The sequence below is a fragment of the Salvelinus alpinus genome, chromosome 26, assembly GCF_045679555.1.
Source record: "Salvelinus alpinus chromosome 26, SLU_Salpinus.1, whole genome shotgun sequence".
Lineage (NCBI taxonomy): Eukaryota > Metazoa > Chordata > Actinopteri > Salmoniformes > Salmonidae > Salvelinus > Salvelinus alpinus.
In genome coordinates, this window is record NC_092111.1 from 29235081 (window position 1) to 29255308 (window position 20228).

Consider the following 20228-nt stretch of genomic DNA (forward strand, 5'->3'; position numbering starts at 1 on the left):
ACCAGGTGGCTTGTGGCCTTCCGGCTCGGTTTTCACCCTGTGGTGTCCATCTGAAGGCCAAATGGAAATAGAATTATACATTAACATGTTGAAACAGCATGCCCATTAGATGCCCATTTCTACATCATCATATAGGTTCATAGTTGTAGGTCTAGTGTGAGGCTAGTCGATGGTTAGAAATTATTTCAAATTCCACTGTCTTGAAAAATTACATCTAATATAATATGTCTCACAATTAAACATAGATGTGAAACTGGTATTAGTTTATTCAATTCTAAAGTATAAGGAATTAAAATGTTTATATGATGTATAACTCGGGTTGACTATATACCGGGGACAAATGCCGTGCGCCAACCATTTATTTGCCTGTTCTATAAAATTAACAGTGAGTAAACTTTGCATAACATTTTGTGTGAACTTAACTACCAGACACATCAGCAAAAACACCATCAGCAAAAAAATATCCTATGATCTTATGAAGTATCAGCCATTGGAAATTCAACACTCAATGTTGACATTAATTAATGCTGTGCACATGCAGCTCGGAAACGTCAGTACACACCCCACGCTCCTGTATTGACTTGTAGCCTATCAGTTATATCTCCGTGTTACAGTTATTAGCCTAATTGTGGCTACTAAATCTTCATTTCACAGCTGTCCAGCTATCATTTCCAACAAAACAGTTTACTCTGGCCAATGTCTTTGATCAACCTCATATAATGGTGGCCGGGGAGGCCGTTTCGGACGGATCATGTTCGTCGCGTGTGCAGTTATGAACAATAATGCGGAGTTTTATTACATCCGGCGGAAGTATTTATTTTTCACGAGAAACAAAGGAGTAGGAGACGGGAGTCCACGCGCATGCAACAGCCATGGAGAACCCCCCTCGCCTCTTGGACTGATACCGAATCTCTCCCCCTCTGTTTAGCTTTATATAACAGGAAGGAAAGGGACACACGTTCCTGGCGTTTCACAATCAAGTACTTTCCCAATCACATAATTTATACTTTGGCACCGCCCAGAGTGTAATGCATTCTGGAAGGACACCAAAGGCAGATTGATTCCAAAAAGCCAAGCTTTGAGTGAGAGTAGTGACTTCATAGGTGATTTTTGTGATTTAAGAGGGCGTACATTAGTTCCAGGTCATCAGAAAAATCATGAATTATATATATATATATATATATATATATATATTTAACACCCAATGACCGAAGATTTAATGATGAAAAACTTCAGATAAGACATTAATTCCATCTGTCCCTGATTGAGAAAGAATGCTTTCAGCCTGTAAATAACCTCGATATCTTAAAGTAGGCCTGTGTGCTGGATATTTTGGGCAGAGATTTTACAAGATATTTTGGGCCTTGCTCATAGCCTACATATAAAATACACAAGTCCAACAAAATTAGCAGAGAACACAGCATCGCACAGATGTGTTGCATTATTAGGTTACTACATTTCATATTAGCTAGGCCCTCAACAATTCTACTACCAATCATTCTCTAATACTGACCACCATATTGACATGTGCAACCTAATGGTCAAAACAGCTAAATTAAATAAATATTTAAATACAGCAGGGCATAATAAAACTGTTCAAAGAATCGACTTACAGGAAAAGCCAGTTATCTCACAGAATATGAGGCTATGCAAGGGCTTTGTTCGAGAATTTACCTGCATTTCAAGTTTCCCTCGAGAATCTTGAAGGTTTATTACGCTGGGTTCTTCTTGCAGATGAAAAGATCCTCGGCAATGACTTTGATCTCAACAGCGCCGCCCGGTGGCAGAAGGAAGCGTCTGCGAATGAGCACCAGGCCATGGCCACTACTCTGATCCAAGGAGGACAACCTGCAATGGGGGAAATGCACTCTCAAATGAAGTCGAAGCAGCCAGTGAGCAGAGGCTTTTCTTATCAATCGTCGCTCTTGTCTCCTTGGTAAGAGAGTGAATAACCTTGGGTCTCAGACGGTTTATTGCACTGCACTCCAATTGTACAAATGCTCCAGACTCTCAGACAGGTTTTATGGTCGCGTTGCTGAGGCAACGGGGAGGATGTCTAGTAATTAGGGACGGAATTCCAGCGCGCCATAAAGGATGAGCCTGGCAAGGCTAGGCCGGACTATGGCGGAGAGGCAACCATAAACTTCAGCCTCTCTCTCCCTGCGTTAATGGCCCATTTGACTGTCATATATGAACGCCATTGCGCTGCGGCTGGCACTCATAAACAGAGTCATAATAACAGCAAATATGGCGGTTCTCACTTAGGAGGATGCTGTGGAAGAAGGGGTGGTTTTAATCTTATCTGTGAGAGACAAGTCAGAAGTAGGTGAATTAAAATTAGATGCATATGGAGACTGTATTAGGCTTGTTTACCACAGCGTTGTGGGTAATTGAGACAAAAATATTCAAAGTTCAAAGCCAATGAATGAACTCCATGAAACCCACTGGGCACATACATCAGTTCGTCTAGTTTTGATTTAAATTTGGTTGAGTTGTCAACAAACGTGAATTCAACGTAAAGTCAACCAACAATTTCCCAGTCATTGGATTTACTTTAAAAGTTGGGTGAAAAAAAACAATTAAATGTATGACTTTTTGCAAATCCAATCCGTTTTCCACGTTGATTCAACGTAATCACATTGATTTTATTGGTTGAAATTACGTGGAAACACTGTTGATTCAACCAGTTTTTGACTATAGTGGGAAGCATGCATGTCACCCTATAAAATTGCAATGAGCAAAAGCCATTAGAAAATACAACCTCACACAAGTAAGAAATATAAGTCTAACTAATTAGTAGCCTAACATGTATGTGCATATCAACGTTTACGATAAATAAGTAATCTTGGTAGCTGATGAAATAATGGTATTAATCAATAAATCTCTCACATAAATATAGTTCACATGAATAAGGTTTCAAATTCGAGTAAATTACTCTTAAACATACTTACCAAATGTTGGATGTTTAATCTATCAATTATGAATTAACAAAACAGGTTGAACAATTCAAAATTATATTTTCTTGTCATATTTTTGCGTGTAAAATGTTTTTGTTGAGTTGTGCGTAAAAGGCCTATGCGAAGGTAAAGTGTGCGAAAATAACAGCTTTCAAAACGGTTTCGAGTCTGAGTAAAATAACCTGTCACATTTGTACATTCCTTCAATAAGATTTTAATTTTTAATTTGGAAATATAGGATAATACAGAATGTGTCGGACATAACAAGCAGTTGATACAAGATTATGTCCCTGACAGTATATTCAAAACGCATTTAACATTCATGTTACTTCAATGAAAAACATGAAGACCTGTGAATAATGGAAAAAATATTTCGTCCTATTTGAACAAAACCTGGATGCATATTTTCTCAATCTGGGTATCAAAAGACTGCGGCGTTGTTGCGTCCGTTACCTGTATTATCTACACGCATGTCGCAAGGCAACAATTCGACTATAGGCTGCTACAGCAATGAGGTTAAACAAGCTTATATCTGGTTCTGTCTGTATGGGGTTAACATTCTTCTCATTGTGGGTTTTCCGTGCATTAACATAAAATTCAAAGCCAAATTGGGTGTGGTAATCAAGTACACAAAATATAAACAGCCAGATTACATGTGTTGTTTTGAAACTATTACAATGGTAGAATGACTTAGTCACGGCTTGGGGTCAACACAATTTAACACCGAATCCCTATAATTTTACTGATAGAGCTTTGCAGTTGTTATTCTTTAGGAAATTAGTGGCTACAAAATAAATAACCTTACAAAAAAAGACACTTTACAATCTCACCCTCCCAAGTCTCATTATTTGGTCACACCAAAGTCCTAGCCTCCATTATTAAATGCACAACATTACATATTCACTGTCACAGGAAACCTATAGTCCTACCACGTCACCACTTGTACGATCTTAAAAACAGAAAACCTAATTTACAAGAGGCTTTTTTGATGTATTTGTTTTATTCACCCCGGTCAGTCATTGGTAGATGGCTCTCCGCCTTGTGAGAAGAAAATGAAGGCGACTCTGTGTCACAATAATATTAGGATACACAAGAAAGAGAACATAGTCTTGGGGAGGACAACATCCGCAGAAATAATTTTCTTTAACAAAGTCTGATGGCCAAAATGCCGTCAGTGTGTCAGTTAAATCATGCTCATTCTCAAACGGTTTGAAATCAGGAGAGATTCTGCTGCCTGTCCACGAACTTGAAATTAACAGTTGAGCATCGTGTTGCAGCTACAGCCATTGCTGTTGTTGTGTTGTTGTTGCTGACACATATGTCAGGGGAAAGAGACCACAGCGAGTCAATAAGTCTGTAAACGCATATGACAAGTCACTCCTAAAGCAGCGGGTTCGTGGTGTAATACTGTAATCTGTCTCTGTTTAATTTCTTTTCCTTCATTCTTCGGTTCTGAAACCAGATTTTCACTTGGCGGTCGGTGAGGTTCAGCATACGAGAGAGCTGCAGTCTCTTCTCTTTGTTGATATACACACTGAAAAAGAACTCCCTCTCCAGTTCTCGGATCTGATATTTTGTATAAGGACATCTTTTTTTACGAGTCCTCTGTCCATCTAGAAGAGAAGAAAATGTAGGTCAGATAAAAAAATCGAAATATCTCAAATCATCCATGACTATGTTATAGGATTTATAGGCAAGGTTATATAGGCTTTTAGGTAGACTATAATTACGCATTGGCCAAATCAATCCAAAGAAAATATTTCCATTGACTTTCATTTCTACAGCTTAATTATGCAGTGATTTAAATTACAATATGAAACCATGAAATAGCATATGCAGTGTTCTGGATAGGAATGTACACTAATACATGATCATTGACAGTTTGCAGCATGTATGTAAGACTATAGTATGTATAGACAAAATGAAATTCATTTTTAAATAATATAAATAGTAATAACACATCAATAGATGATATTTGATCAGCGTCATGATTTCTCACATTAGGAAATAACATCATACTAGTGTAAAACACAGTCTGCCTGATTGCTTTAGGGCACGAGCTCCAATGTGCTAACCCCTAAACCAGAGGCACCACCCTCATTACACGCGAGTGCTATTCTAACGCCAAGAAACCCGTGAAATTCGGCTACATTTATGATTCAAAAGATGAATGTTCGACCAGGAGTGTTAGGGCTACCTTGAAATTCACAGTCATAACTACGTGCTTTTTTTATACTTTAGGGAATGTTTAGAAAAATCACTAGCCCTGATGTCTTTCACACCCAATTTCAATTCAAAGCACGTGATCCTGTAGTTTATAACAAAGTTTTGTTGGGGGAAATCTACAGGCCCTATATAAACCTTATACGCTTATAAAACAGCATATAAAAAATTTAACTGCAGCGCGCTAGATTGCAAACTTTCTCTCATAACCAGGGTGCTGACTTAATACGTACTGCTGCTGGTCGATTTCTCCTCATTGTTGCCGGAAGAGGACTCTGGGCTGCTGGTATCTTCGCGCGGCTCCTTCCCCTCCGTTTCCCGGCACGAGGGCGCGTGTTCTGCGGCGGAGCTTGTCTGCTTGGTTGCCGTTTTGTCCCCTGAGTAGTCGTTAGACGACGGTGTTTCTGAGGCGTTGGCGTACGCTGTGTCGAAAAACTGATCGAAGGCTTGGGGCAGCACCCCATTTCTTCCAACGTTCCCGTAGAAATTGGACACTGCACAGCCCGCGCCGGAGTGGTGGTGATACGCAGCAGCGGCGGTAGGGTTGTTCTTGGCAAACATTTCCCCCATGGTGGGCTGCGAGGACAGACAGTCCCGATGTACCATGTCCTCCGTGGTGGGGTAGAACTGGGGCAGGTTCCCCCGGTGTGACCATTTACCGGACGCGTCAATGGCGGCATAGTCCCTGAACGTCACCTCTCTCACCGGCTGGACCTGAGGCAGGTTAGAGGAGTACGAATATGTCATGGGCCGAGTAGACGGGGTCTGGGACAAAAACGAGGGTAGACCGGAGAAGTCTGCCCCCGCCGAGACGTAGTAGGTGCAACTGGGCAAATACATGTTCGAACCGACGGGGACCCGCTCGTCAAAATCCATCACTCCTTCACTCTACTACTCTATGTGGGTCATGCCTCTATAGCCGCCCTTTACATGGCTCTGGAGCGCCCTGGCTCTTGCCTCTTTGAAGCAGGTTCGCGAGGCAGAAATTTTTAGACGTAGGCTGACGTGGAGAGCAATCTCCATCCATTCCAGGGAGGCGTGGGTCACGTGACCAGCGGCAGAAATTGACAGCTTTCGCGTGTATGAGAGCGTGTGTGTGCGCGCAATGAGAGAGGGTGTGTGAGTGTATGTGCGAGTCAGTGTGAACGCGCGTACGCGAGCACGAGGAGTTATTCAGTGAATGAGTGTGAGTGAGGGACAGACTGCAAGTTGTCCTCAAGCTTGACATTGGTGGTTTATCGCTATGTCGGTCTAAAATTAATTCCCTTATATGCTGCAAGTCAGAGAAAAAAATATAATTGCATTGGTTGTTAAAATGTAGAGAAGTGACATATTGCTATCGAAGGATTAACCTGATTCAATATCAATTTTAAAGATGCTATGTGCATTTCGACATTTAATCTGGGGGTGCTCGTTGAATCCATGCGTCTTGTAAGCTTTATGGTATTCCTGAGGGTTTGATGTCGTCTTTGGTAAAACCTTATACATTTGAGGCGTGCCAACACGTGTAATATCTGTATCCTCTGGACTTGACCAAAGGGCTAGCATTTCAATCAATAGGTCTGGAGGTCATTTATGATATAAGCGCCCTCACAAAAGCCCGAAATGTACTGATGGACCACAGACATCCTCTTTACCAGGAGTTTGAGCTAGTCCCCTCAGGGAGACGATACAGGGCACAAGGGCATAAAGTAATAGTGCCAAACAATCCTTTGTCCCAGCGACAGTAAGGCTTCTGAATGTTTCAAACGACCAGTGGGACCTGCGGGCTGGCCTACAGCTAACATTGTAGTTGACATAGTGTTTTGTTGTGTATACCCACTGAGCAAAACTGGTTGAATCAACGTTTTTTCCACATCATTTCAACCCCCCAAAATATATGTGATGACGTGGAAAACTAATTGGATTTGCCAAAAGTCATCAAGGTAAGGCCATTTCGATTTTTTTTCACCCAACTTTTAACCTAAATGAATGAATGAGTGAATTATTTTTGTTCATTACGCGTTGAATTCACGTTGACAACTCAACCAAATGTAAATCGCCCTTTGAACTGACATCTGTGCCCAGTGATTATTGTAGTGTACAGATAATCACTGATCGCTCATGAATTACACTTTCTCTAACTGTATTTATTGTCTGTATATTTCCTTGTCTATCTTTATGTGTATTTATGTATGCACAGACCCGCAACCTACATGTCCCCATGGGGATAATAAAGTCATTATCTATCCAATACTACTGAATATGATTGTTTTTACTAGGCAGGTCAGTTAAGAACACATTCTTATTTACAATGACGGCCTACCGGGGAACAGGGGGTTAACTGCCTTGTTCAGGGGTAGAACAATAGACTTTTACCTTGTCAGCTCGGGGATTTGATCCATCAACCTTTCGGTTACTGGCCCAACGCTCTAACCACTAGGCTACCTGCCGCCCCAGTTGCAAAAACAACAACTAAAATATTATTTTCATGTTATGTTTGATGTTTGTCACAGGTGTGTGCTCATACTTTACAACATTATATCATGACCGTTTGGCTTCACGGCAACATTTGTCAATCAGGGTCATGTTGAAGTTACCCTTGATGTTTGGCCATGTCTCCAGTCAGGTGTCGACGACGCGGCTACCAAACAGACATTTTAGGCCATGCAGCACGTATACAACACCAACAGACATAGCTCATATCGACGCTTGGTTTTTAGAATAATCCAAACACGTAGATCATCTCAATTTTGCCACCTAAAAAAGACGGACGTTTTGTAAACGGTATTTAAAAAGTTGCCAATATTGCACAATATTGTTTACGACAGCAATAACCAAGGAGCCACTGGATCAGTAGGCTTACTTCATATTGGAACACAGGAAGTATGTAAATAGATAGAGAGAAATGTGCGATTGTGGGTGTCTGGATATTTGGAAAAACCCAGAGCTAGACCAACAAAAGGCCTAATTGGAAATGGACGTTTGTTGAATCATACATATTATACAAATTATAGTTCATACTAGTTAGGTTACACAATTAGGCTTCTACTACACAATTATATTGTTTTCAGGTTGAACTCCATAACTTGTGAATGATAGGCCTATACGAATATTGCTCTCAACGCCTATAAGTAAGGCTAAGAAAATTAATACGCACAGATCGCACAATGCGTAATTTCCCGTTTCACGCACAGATATGTCTATGCATTGAGTAAATAAACATGTCTCTATGATCTACAAGACATTGTGAAATACAATACAATTCAGTTTTACCGACTGAGCCCCCTTCCAGACAATAGTCCAGACAATATTCGAATTCTTGGTCAGAACGTCAACACACTACAACTGTCACTATTGTGGAATACATTGATGTTGAATCAACTTTTTGTTTTTAATGATTTCTCCAGATATTATCCTCGTTTAAACCCAATTTCCCGAGAAACGTTTAAACAATTTTCATGGAATCCGTAGGCCTATGGGCAATATTTATTTTCGAAACCATTATTCGTTCTAAAGACCATGTTGGGTAAACACTTATTTCATCATTAACACGTGATGTATAGACAATCTAACCAAAGGTGGAACACTAGTCAAAAAAGGTTTACGCTTAAACATTAAAAAAGGCCACCGCTCTATCTCATAATTACACAAAATACAATAAACTGCATGTTCCTCACGAGTGTTGTAGGCCTACCCATTCTGCAACCATTAAATAGAATGAAAACACATAGGCATAGGAATCATTAACAACCCAATAAAGTATATTATACAACTAAGTTGTTGCATTGAAATAAAAAACATCTATTTAGATGTATCCTTTTGGAGTGTGTTATTTGATGATACATTTTCATTACAATCCTAAGAGTATAGCATTATTCTCTTGTCTTGACTACAGGATAGCTAAGATATCAGGCTCCTTGCGTGTTATGCGTTTATTTCTAAAGCACAACAACAGTGTAAAGGACCACAGCGGTGTGTTGTGTGCCTTGTGAGACTGTGGAATCTGACTCCAATGTTCTGGTGAACGTGCGACCAGAGGACGGATTAGGACCGCGGGGACTCTCTCCTTGTCCCGCAGCGCTTTACCCAAATCTACTCTGCCTTTCCCTCCACACACACGAGGCTTCAGGACGCGCCATCATGACACATGTAGGCCCAATGTAATACGACTTCGAAAGCATAACATGTACAAAGAAATGGTAAGTATGAGCTAAACCCATCTTCCAAAATATAAAAAAGAGAAGCATTAGACTATCCCTGGTTATCCGTCCATGCATCGTCACGTTAAATAATTATGGGGACACAAACAAACACAATGCCTTCGCGACCACACGCTCCGCCTCTTCGTCAAACCAGACACATTCTACGACTTGTGCTAAGCCGTAATTGAGCACAGGGTGCCAAGAAAAACCAGTGGCTGCTCTGCACAGACCTGAGTTTTTATAGTGCCGTATCTCCTATTTTTCCTTCTCCGCCAGACACCATCAAACCGACCAGGCGTGATAGGAAGTTGCCACCTACACGGACTCAGGAGCCAAAGCCGTCCAGCGACATATAAAAAAACTAGACATTCTAAACCTGAACAGGTAAGATTCTAACTTACTCTTATCAAAATTGAAATGAGCTGCAAACACTTTTTTTGTCAATGTAAACAATACTGACCCCGATTTTTTAAATAGTTAGCTAAAGTTATGAACAACCAATACATGGACATTTAAGTTTCAACGTTTCATGTAAACAGTTTTTATGTTCGAGGAAGACGCTTCATAACACACTTGATTCATGTCGACCTTACGACATCCCTCTTTAGTTATTGTGGCTTTTCTTCGGTGGCCAAAAAACGAGACGGCATTTCTGCGTAAAAACCCCCACGCCATAGCTTTGTCTGTGCGGTCGACTTCAAGTTCGGGGGAGGGAGAGGGTCACCGCCCACGGGGTAGGCCCTTAAAGTAAGGACTGCAGACGCCATTTAAGGGCACGGTATGCCCCGGATGAAGTTTCCCTGATTACAAATGCATCTTCAGCTCCTGGCAGCAACTCTGTGAGTTAAGGAAAGGAGAAGGTGGCTTTAGACCGATCGACGTCTGCATGTGTGAAGTGAGGTCTAAAAATGAATTTAACTTTCGTGGACTGCGTCCTATACTTTGGAATAGCAGATGTTTTGGTGTAGTTTTCAGTAGAGCCCTAGACACCATTCAGTTTACACTGAGATTAGTAGCAAACTTGATATTACTTCAGAGAATTGTAATGATCAAGAACACATTGATTGTAGTCTTCTCCATTTGTTTCATTAAACAATGCACTTTACGCAAAGTAAAATATTCACTTCACTAGATCTGTTCTCAACAAAGGGATATGAATAGGGATTTATATAGTCCCACTGATGGTAATAAAGGTGAAAGGACTGCCAGAGTAAGAATTATTAAAGAGAACGACCAAACACTAACTTTAGACATATCTAAGTCAATATTAGGTACTTTTGCAGTATTGGTTGTCGTTTCCTTTGACAAATATGGCACACATGGCACAAATCTTTTTACATGACGAAGCAATTCAATCTTTGCAGTCCGGGGATATGTCTTTAAAATGTCCCTACATTTTACACTGTTTCTGTCTCTGTTGTTCAATTACATTTAAACGTACTACTAAAGCCCAAGGGTTGTTGATAGCCTACACAATAATAGCAAGTTAGAGGTTGACAATCATTAACTTTTGTTGTTGATCAAAGTGCGATTTTACCATTCGGGAAGTGTGGTATACCATTTATTTGTGGTGTGTACCATGCTCTGTGGTGTGTACCATGTTTTGTGGTGTGTACCATGTTTTGTGGTGTGTACCATGTTTTGTGTACCGTTTATTTGTTCAGCTTAGAGTCGATGAATGGGAAACAAAATGTCGCAGGCTACTTAAATTGACCTTGCATTAGGCGTGAAGTCTACTGTTTTCAAAGAAAAAACGTTGGTGATGTCTTATACATCTTCAGCATTGCAGTTGAATGATTATTTACATGTTCAAAGTAAACCTCGAACAGGCTAATCCAATGGGGCTATATGCATAATGCATCTATCTCATCAACCCATTCTCACGTTACAATAACATTCATTCTAACCCCAACCCAGAATATCTCTGTGTAGTCAGTATAAATGTGTGAGCATATTATGTGTGTGTGTGGAGTGTCAATGTGCGTGAGTGAGTAGAGTCCCGTGAGTGTGCATAGAGAAAGTGCAAAAATAAAATCATAATATACGCTGCTGCTACTCTGTTTATGGTATATCCTGATGCCTAGTCACCTTACCTCTATACATATCTATCTCTGTCACTCCAGTATCCCTGCACATTCTAAATATGGTATTGGAACGGACCCTGTATAAAGCTTCTTACTTTATCGTGTTCTTCTTATTTCTTATTTGTATTGATCGTGTGTTTTTGTTCTACGTTATGTTATTTTAGTGCTATATTGATATTGATAAAAGGTTTAGAGTTGGCAAGAAAGGCATTTCACTGTACTTGTGCACGTGACATTAAAACTTAACAGTTAATGAACAGTATTCGACCTTTTTGTATTTTGTATATAGGCGCTACTCAATTACGCACAGCCTTAACACAAAACACAACGCCTTTACCATTAACGTGACTGCTCTGGATTTCCATACAAACATGTGCTTCCTTTCCATAGGTTGATTCGTAAAAAGTAGAACTAAAATTGAGTTTACGATTATCTCATGCCCAGATTAGAAAAAAATATATAGGTGTTTTTTAACTTATATCCCATATTGGCTGTTGAGTTGTAGGCCGTTATCGAGTGTATGACTATAAGCGAAGAGGGCGTCAAGGAGGGCGATTACTACTACACAGATATATTCATATGAAACTTGAGCAAAAAGCCCTGGCATGTACTTCAATACGAATTAACAAACACGAAGATACCAGGAGGCGTGAACTTTATTTAAATCAGTAAAGAACTGTTGATTTATCCACAGGTCACAGAAATGTTGGGAGAGGGCGATGGCGACGACAGAGGGACAGAGGAGGGACCACACAAGGACAAACCCCGACTAGTGGGGACACGATTCAACTCCATGGTCAATGGGAGGCTTTAGCCGTACTATCTCTTGGATCAATTCAAGGGAAACGACTGATATCAGTCTCTCGTTGAACTCCCAAGGACAGAGTGCCACAAAACGAGTAAAATGACACCAGCGATGGAGAGTGGACAACCGCAAGACCCGAACTAACCTTGTGTTGGAATATGGGTTATAATCATGTGGATTTAGCTCAAAATTGGCGAGCAAATAACTTCACAAGGCAAAATCTACATTTTAAAAATTGTCGCCATGGACATTTGGCTTAGCCTATGTAAATAATGTTGCAATGGCTATAGCTTAATAAATTGTGAAACAAAACTGCGTATTTTTTTCTCCATTTTATAGCCTTCTATAGGATTCACAGCAGTTTTGGGCATGTAGTCTAAAATAGGGTAAAGTAGACCCACCAATAGCAGCAACCTATGCATATCCAAATCATTTGCCCATTCTGTTTTCTCTGACGACGACAGAAACAACCAAAACAGGCCTGCTTTTTGTCGACGCATCTCGTGCGTTTGAACTTGATTTTCCCATATGGACGTCACTTGTGATTATTCTATTACATTATTCACTAGTGAAATAAAAAAAATTGATAGTAAAATGAATTGACCATATAGAGGTGTGACAAATGTATACGCGTGCACTGTTCCTTGGGTCAATTCGACATTTAGCTCAATCAAAAGCTAAATTATGTCTCCACTGGAGCCTTTTTTTATCTCATGTTTAGTAGCCTAGTTGAACACATTGAGCTGTATTTTAGCTAGGCTACATTCTCCGTTATTATTCTAATTTAAATAAATATCACGCCGAACATAGGCCTACAAACAGGCCTAAATCATACATACGCTAATTTTCTCCGATTCTAAATTCAACCAATATCTGAGTAACAAAATTTAAAAAAATGGCGTGTATGATTTAGGCCTGTTTGTAGACCTATGTTCGGCGTGATGTTCTTTTAGGCTAGAATAGTAACAGAGAATATAGCCTAGCTAACATACAACTCAATGTGTTCAACTAGACTACTAAATATGAAACTAACGTATAGTAGGATAAAATAATATAATGTTTTAGAGTTCAGAGTATAAATAAATACGGGGAGAAATGATATCGGGACTGGTATGAAACGAAAACGAACCATATGGGTCTATAATGATACCTATGCTCAGATTATTCTTTAGTTTATATGAGCTGTGTTGCCGTTCAAAATAACAAAGAATTCCATCGACAACAAAGCAAAATGCCCAAGAAAACGGATGTATAGGCTATGTCTAGCCTCATGTAATTAAGACACAAATGACTAACAAAGTGTGTAAGTAAGACCTAATTTTAAAAAATGTAAGAATAGACTACACAGGCTGACTCCTTTGCGCGCACACAAGGTTAATTTTGGAGAGGACTACAAAATCATGTATTGGTGTCCATAGACCTTCCTCGTGGAAATTGAGAATAAACCTACGGATTTATATGGGCAGAGGATAAAATACCACCGCTTACACAAATTAGTAAATGAATAGCCCAGGGCAGGAGTGCAGCCTACAGAGGCGTGTTGAACATAGTCTCGGGCAAGATCCTCTGCTTAACTGTTGTTAAAACACCGGTATCCCACGGTGTCTACCAGCCTAAAGTTGACTGCTTTTAAAACGGAGTATCCCACGTTGTCTACCGGTTTAAGGCACAACTGTATGCGCTATTCTGGCAAGCAGGCGAGGCATATGGAAAACGCCATCGGTATATCCCGGCTATAGCCAGCTGAAGATTACAGCCCTCGCCATAGTCTCCATTACCCAGGTAGACAGTGAAGGTCAAAGTAAAGAGCACACCATTAGCCCCGGCCTTTACTCATCTCCCCGCCTGACAAACTGGGGAGAGCGAGGCTCAGTGTGAGAGTATAGGCTGCTCCTCCACCAGACAACTATTCGGTTAGTACAGTAGACCTACATATAGGCTATTCATGTGGATTTCTACTTCATTATTCATGTTTGAAAGCTTACAAAAATGTATGTTTCTGTTTTTGTTTTGTGTGAATCGACACCAACAGCTGTTAAAACTGATTTTATAAAGTCGTACTCCATGGAAGAAGGCAACAACTTTTAGTGCAGATATGAAATGGAAAATGTATAGGGAAATGACATAGCCTTTAAACACGTCAGGTTGATTTGATAACGCAGCAAAAAAGATTTACAGACGACCATGTACTTCTTACTTCACGTTGCCCATTTGCCGCTAAGCGTGAATCAAGCAAGACAGTGAGTAATGTGAAGCTCTCTCAACCTATTTAATTCATTTTACGCAACAGGGAATGCCAAATTGAATTGCTCCATGGATTATTTGCAGAAGCTGTCATTCCTGGTTTTGCCTTTGGGTGGCAGCAAAACTCCAACAATGCAGTGAGCACTGGGAGTGTGTCAAATATGGAATCCAGTCCAACTCTGCTCTGCACTGTCCGCCTGCCACAGTTTGAATATTTCTCTCCCTGGGTTGTGTGCACGTTCACGTGTGTTTGCGTCTGAACCGTGTAAAGCGCACGCAGACTGTGCTCTCAGCTGAGGCATTCTTAATCCTGACTTCAATTTGTCAGAAAGAGGAATAGTGTAATGTCTAATAAATAATAATTGACAAACTAAGACGTTAAATGTGTTTATATATTTAGCATATTTTTACATTATAATTCTTTATGAATTTTGGACAACACATTAATTGGAGTTTTGCTCATCATTGTTTAAACAGTTATTATTACATAGCTTGTTACCAATTTTTTTTTTTTTTTAATAAACTAAGAATCCAAATGTATTATCAACCATAAACCACATTTTATTAATGTATTACTATTAGCCTAATACACAATTAAATACAAGTATAAACTATTTATTTCGAGCACTTGCGGCCTTAAGCTTATAGCCTCATTTGGGTTAGATATGTTCACAAGTTATACCATTTTGATGTGATAATCCATTAGTATTGCCTTGACTAGGCCTATAGACTATGAAAATAACATTTACAACGATGTTTAATCGTTGTCATCATAGAAACAACTTTTCGAACCAGCAAAAATATAAGGACGAGACGGTTCTAATCCAAATGTATGTGTGATTCCGAATGAGAGGTGGCTAGGCAAATACCATGCACCACAAGTGTGAGTCCACTGGTTCAGAACAGCAAAAGACAAGGCTACAGGTAGCTTACAAGAATAAGGTGTAGAGTAGGCTACGCTGTCTTTATTTCCCTATGCACTATACCCTACTACGCCCTATGACACGAAGGCTTTTCTTAAATTCTTAAATTTTCTTTAAGCATATACATTTTCTACTCTCCCGCAGCAACGGAATCAATATCTTTACAAAATATGGATAGTACAAACTCTTACAGGGCGAAAATATCGAATATGTTGGTATGTTTCCCTGTGTAGACCATGGTTTACTTTGTTGGTTCATGCGTTAAACGCATTGTATGTGCAATGCGACATAGCCTACACTCAGCATATTTATTCATAAAACAAACATAAATTACCTCAATGAAATTGAAATATGTAGCCACACTTGGCGAAGGCCTACAGTGTGAATCGTGGGAGAAATTTTAGTACAGCTTGTAAAAACATTTTTCATTCACTTTTTTCTAGGTGTTTATATTTTTTGGCTAAATTCAGTGACCGCAGGATTCATTTTTTTCTATTTGATCATGAAATGCTTGTAGTAAATGTGCATAGCCTGCATTCACGACGATAACAACAAGGAGCTATTGGCATCTGTGAGTGCAACCCCCTTCCCTTCTATAATCCCCATGTGTTTATTTGCTTTGCAAGTTTCATGTCTGCGTTGTTTTTTTATATTTGCAGAATGGTCTCCCACTGGGCACAGACGTCATTTCGACGTCTAGTTATGATTTACATTTGGAATAAGTTATCAACTAAAGTGAATTCAACGTGAAATCACCAAAACATTTCACGATGTTATTGGATTCAGGTTAAAAGTCGGGTGAAAAAAATACGAAATTCCCTTATGTTGATGACTTTTTTCAAATTCTATGATTTTTCCATGTTGATTCAACATCATCACATCTAGTGTTTTTGTTGAAATGACGTGGAAACAACGTTGATCTAACCAGTTTTTGCCCAGTGAGCTGTGCAATAGTATATATTTATGATACAGGCCTAAACCTAGTGCACAGAGACTAAACGGATATGATGTCACTAATACAGTAATATAACCATAAGTGGTAGGCAACACGCTAGAAATTATGATCTTCATCAGTCACCAGAGCATGGTGCAAGTCAAAATAGTATTTAAGAAATTGATATTTGAGAAATTATCCATTTAAACCCCTTATTAGTCACAATCGTATAGGCTAATAGTTGTACTGCTACGGCTGGTGGGGTGGAATACTGCAGCATCAGCGAATCAAAATGCTGAGGCCCATTTCTTTCTCTGGATGTCACATTCAAGGGCTATAGGCCTACATGACATACTACAGATGTGCATGTAATCAGCCTACACTGTAACAGTTAGCTTAATTAAAAACCAAAATCTATATGTTAGTTTGTTTTCCATGAAAATGTAAAAGTGAGAGCTAAAATGGTATTGCATTCATGGCCTTGTGCATCAAGTTACCTCACTGATACTGTAGTCCTGTTGTTATCAGCAGACATGATATGATAGCGAGACGGTCACCAGTTATAACAAAATCATATAATTGGGGATTAAGAAATGCCAAAATAGTAAACATGTTCATACATGCTTTGTCCTTGGGATGACGAAATGATTGAAGAAATGATTGAAAATACATTTCGAAACCAAAGCTAATTGCAAGACCTCAAGGAAATCGAAAACAACAATAAACGCCGCATGGGTATTATCTGCAGCACATTGGCCTACTCATTTTCAAAAACACAAATTTGATACCTCTGTGACGCTGAAGCGTTTATATGGAAGCAATTTTAAAATTGTTGAAATCTGTGACCTACTCAGTGGTGGTATTTTAGCTGTGGCTGAGGCAACGTGCATCCGACTGAAGATTATTTTCATCTTATTATGACGTGATGATAAGTAAGAATGCTTATGGAAGTGTTTTAAATTTTAAGACCATGTAAGTGAATATAGATAATCGAAAATAACTGAACGTACACACAACTGATGTCTACAGGAAACACTATAGGCCAAACAAAGAGTTGTTGGAGCAAGTAGGCGTATCGTTTCAAATAGGCTAATGTTTGTGTAAATATTGTTCCTAAATATTTCCACAATGTTATCTTGTAAATGTAGCCTATAGGCCTATTATTATTGTTGTTATTATTTTTATCAGATTGTGGTAATAAGCCTACTTGAAGTAGCGTAGTAGACTAGGCCTATTCAGATGCAAATGTGTCTCCACTAACAGTCACCTGTAGTGCTTGAGACAATCTCATCACTAGATGGCGATATAGGCCTTATAATAATCCACATACACACAACAACACTTCCATTATTTGCTTGAGTGAGACATTTTCGATGCACTCAACAGGTAGATTCAAACACTTCGTAATACCATCGCACCCAGGTGACACCTGGAATTAACGTCGAAATGGATAGAGCCCAGAGTAGTTCTACACAGTCTGGCCAAACACGGATCTTCCGCATTCAAGCATGAAATCATACGCTGGTCAGACATGTTCCTCACACACGGTAAACAGGCCAACACACTGATAATTGAGCCTCTCACACTGCTTCTGAATCTAAGAATATCTTCAACCAATTCATGACAAATTCTTTCACATTTGAATAGCTATGACAAAATATCACGATTGACATTCAAAACGTCACACCAAAAACGCAACCATCGCTGTAATATACTGGGCGGATGTTCAAATCAGAGGTCGTGGATATGATTCAACAATGTCCGGATTTTATTGGGACAGATTTTTGTGTCAATAGTTTTACACCGACATATTTAACAGACACAGATAGCCTTGACATATTATAGTTTTGTCTGTATAGTTTACCTTTATATACAACCACATGAATACACACATAATATAAAAGACATATGGTTCACATGGGCACACATTTCCCAGACAATTATGTATGCATTACAAGCGGGAATGCACCTTGGATTCGTTATGAGTGAGAGCAGGAGAACCGTTTGAAGAAGCTAAACTTTAAATTAAGATGCACGTGTTTAGTGGAGTGTTGAAGGGGAAATGGAACGGATTAATATTTAACCGTGGAAGCTATAATCCTAAATGCCGTCACTTCCTGGGGATTTCCAAATGGTTTTTTTTCTGCACACGGTGAAGTTAGAGTGTCTGTTTTCCTGAGGTTACTGCATGCCAGTTGCAAAAATTATACGGCCCTAACTTTCTCCTTGCTTTGGGCTCCATTCACCGAGAACAATACACCATGGAGGAAAATGGAAGGTCCAGAGTTTTTATACATGTTCCTTCCATAAAGGTCCCGGCACGCATTTGGCAGAGTACATTTGTGAACCATGTTCGGTGGGAAATAAGGATTAAATTGTTCCAATCAAAAAGCGTGAATAGCATATTGTGTGTGTGTGTGTTCAATTCCCATCCCATTGTTGTATGTCAGTCAGAACTAACTGATGCTCTTCACTTTGACGACCACCTTCTTCTCCTTTACGCGTCTGTTCTGAAACCAGATAGTGACCTGTCGCTCCGACAGGTTCGTCTGGGCCGATATCCTCCTTCGTTTGTCCTTTGTTATGAATTTATTGGCCGCGTACTCGCGCTCAAGTTCCTTCAGTTGCACCTTGGTGTATGGCACGCGCTTCTTTCTTCCACGTCGGAAGGAGCTCAGGTCCCCTCCTACAGGAGACACCGCGTCTGGTGGAGCAAAACGGAAAGCGAAATGGATATAGTAAGCCGTTCACAAGCCATACACAAAAAAAGGTTACATCTAAAACTGTCGCTGTCCCTATAGGAGAAGCCTTCGAAGAACCGTTTTTGGTTCCAGATAGAACCACTTTCTGGTTCCATGTAGAACCCTTTCCACAGAAGGTTATACATGGAACCCAAAGGGGTTCTACCAGGAACCAAAAAGGGTTCTCCTATGGGGACAGCCGAATGACCCTTTTGGAACCCTTTTTTCTAAGACTGTATTCTCATAAACGAATTTACAAACAAACACCCGTTATAATTTTTTTTACAGAAAAGGCATTGTTTCTAACATTTTGTTGTGGATTAAGCAAAAACAAACACAATGAAAAGTTGTTCTGGTTTATTGCGTAAAAGCTGAGGGCTCTCTACCTATGTTGTACCTGGTATGGAGGATTTCCACATGTGTCCGAGCTGAGGCTGCTCCTTGGTGCAGTAGACCTGCCCGTTCCAGCCGTTAGTTAGAGCCCACGGCTGGTAGCTCTCCATGGGCAGCAGGGGCTCGTGCCTGTGTTCTGCTGGCCCGCTCATAGTTGGTACAACTGGCACGTCCAGGTAACTGGGTACGGGCTGGTATGGGACCGACGCATAGCTCGGATAGAAGGCGAACTCCTTGGCCCTGGAGGTGAAGTCATCGCCCGAAGCGGATGTGTCCATGTACTTCTCCCCGTACGCAGAGGGGGGCTGCGTGCCGCACGACTTTATGCTACTGTGGTGCGACATTCTGCACGGATAGTAGCCGCTACCGAAGTATCCATAGGGCAGGGACGCGCTGGAGGAGCTTTGCACAGCCGAGCAAGGGCTGCACTGCTTGGATGGCTCGCCCATACCCGAGGTGGTGACGTCGCTTGACGAGTATGCGGTGCTCGGAGCGAGGGACGCGGGGTGCGCCATCAGGTTCCTGCACTGGTTCGCCGCAAAGTTGCCTCCCGCAAAACCACCACCGCCAGCGTCCATGTTCTTGCTCACTTCATCAGAACCGCCGCCGTTGTCGTAGAGGAACATCACCGACGGGTCGACCCAGCGAGGACGGAAGAGCAGTGACGTTGTCATAGCACGACATCCAGCATTGAGGCTTCTGGCTCTTTTTTTAAAAAAGCATAGAGGCTGAAAAAAGGA

General features: G+C 40.4%; 2 protein-coding genes and 1 long non-coding RNA gene across 3 annotated transcripts; 1 reads left to right on the forward strand and 2 right to left on the reverse strand.

Annotated features, from left to right (window-relative positions):
- Positions 1-3155: 3155 nt before the first annotated feature.
- Positions 3156-6141, reverse strand: LOC139555107 (homeobox protein Hox-A11a-like). The gene is made up of 2 exons (XM_071368596.1): positions 5414-6141; positions 3156-4570 (listed from the first exon to the last, which is right to left on the reverse strand). The coding sequence occupies exons 1-2, from the start codon at positions 6054-6056 to the stop codon at positions 4338-4340; spliced, it is 876 nt and encodes a 291-aa protein (XP_071224697.1). The 5' UTR covers positions 6057-6141; the 3' UTR covers positions 3156-4337.
- A 3009-nt stretch (positions 6142-9150) lies between these two features.
- On the forward strand, positions 9151-12565 carry LOC139555109 (uncharacterized). Its single transcript, XR_011670946.1, has 3 exons — positions 9151-9361; positions 9641-9748; positions 12143-12565. It is a non-coding gene; the product is annotated as an uncharacterized lncRNA (long non-coding RNA).
- Positions 12566-18099: 5534 nt separating this feature from the next.
- On the reverse strand, positions 18100-20228 carry LOC139555108 (homeobox protein Hox-A13a). The gene is made up of 2 exons (XM_071368597.1): positions 19493-20228; positions 18100-19058 (listed from the first exon to the last, which is right to left on the reverse strand). The coding sequence occupies exons 1-2, from the start codon at positions 20160-20162 to the stop codon at positions 18811-18813; spliced, it is 918 nt and encodes a 305-aa protein (XP_071224698.1). The 5' UTR covers positions 20163-20228; the 3' UTR covers positions 18100-18810.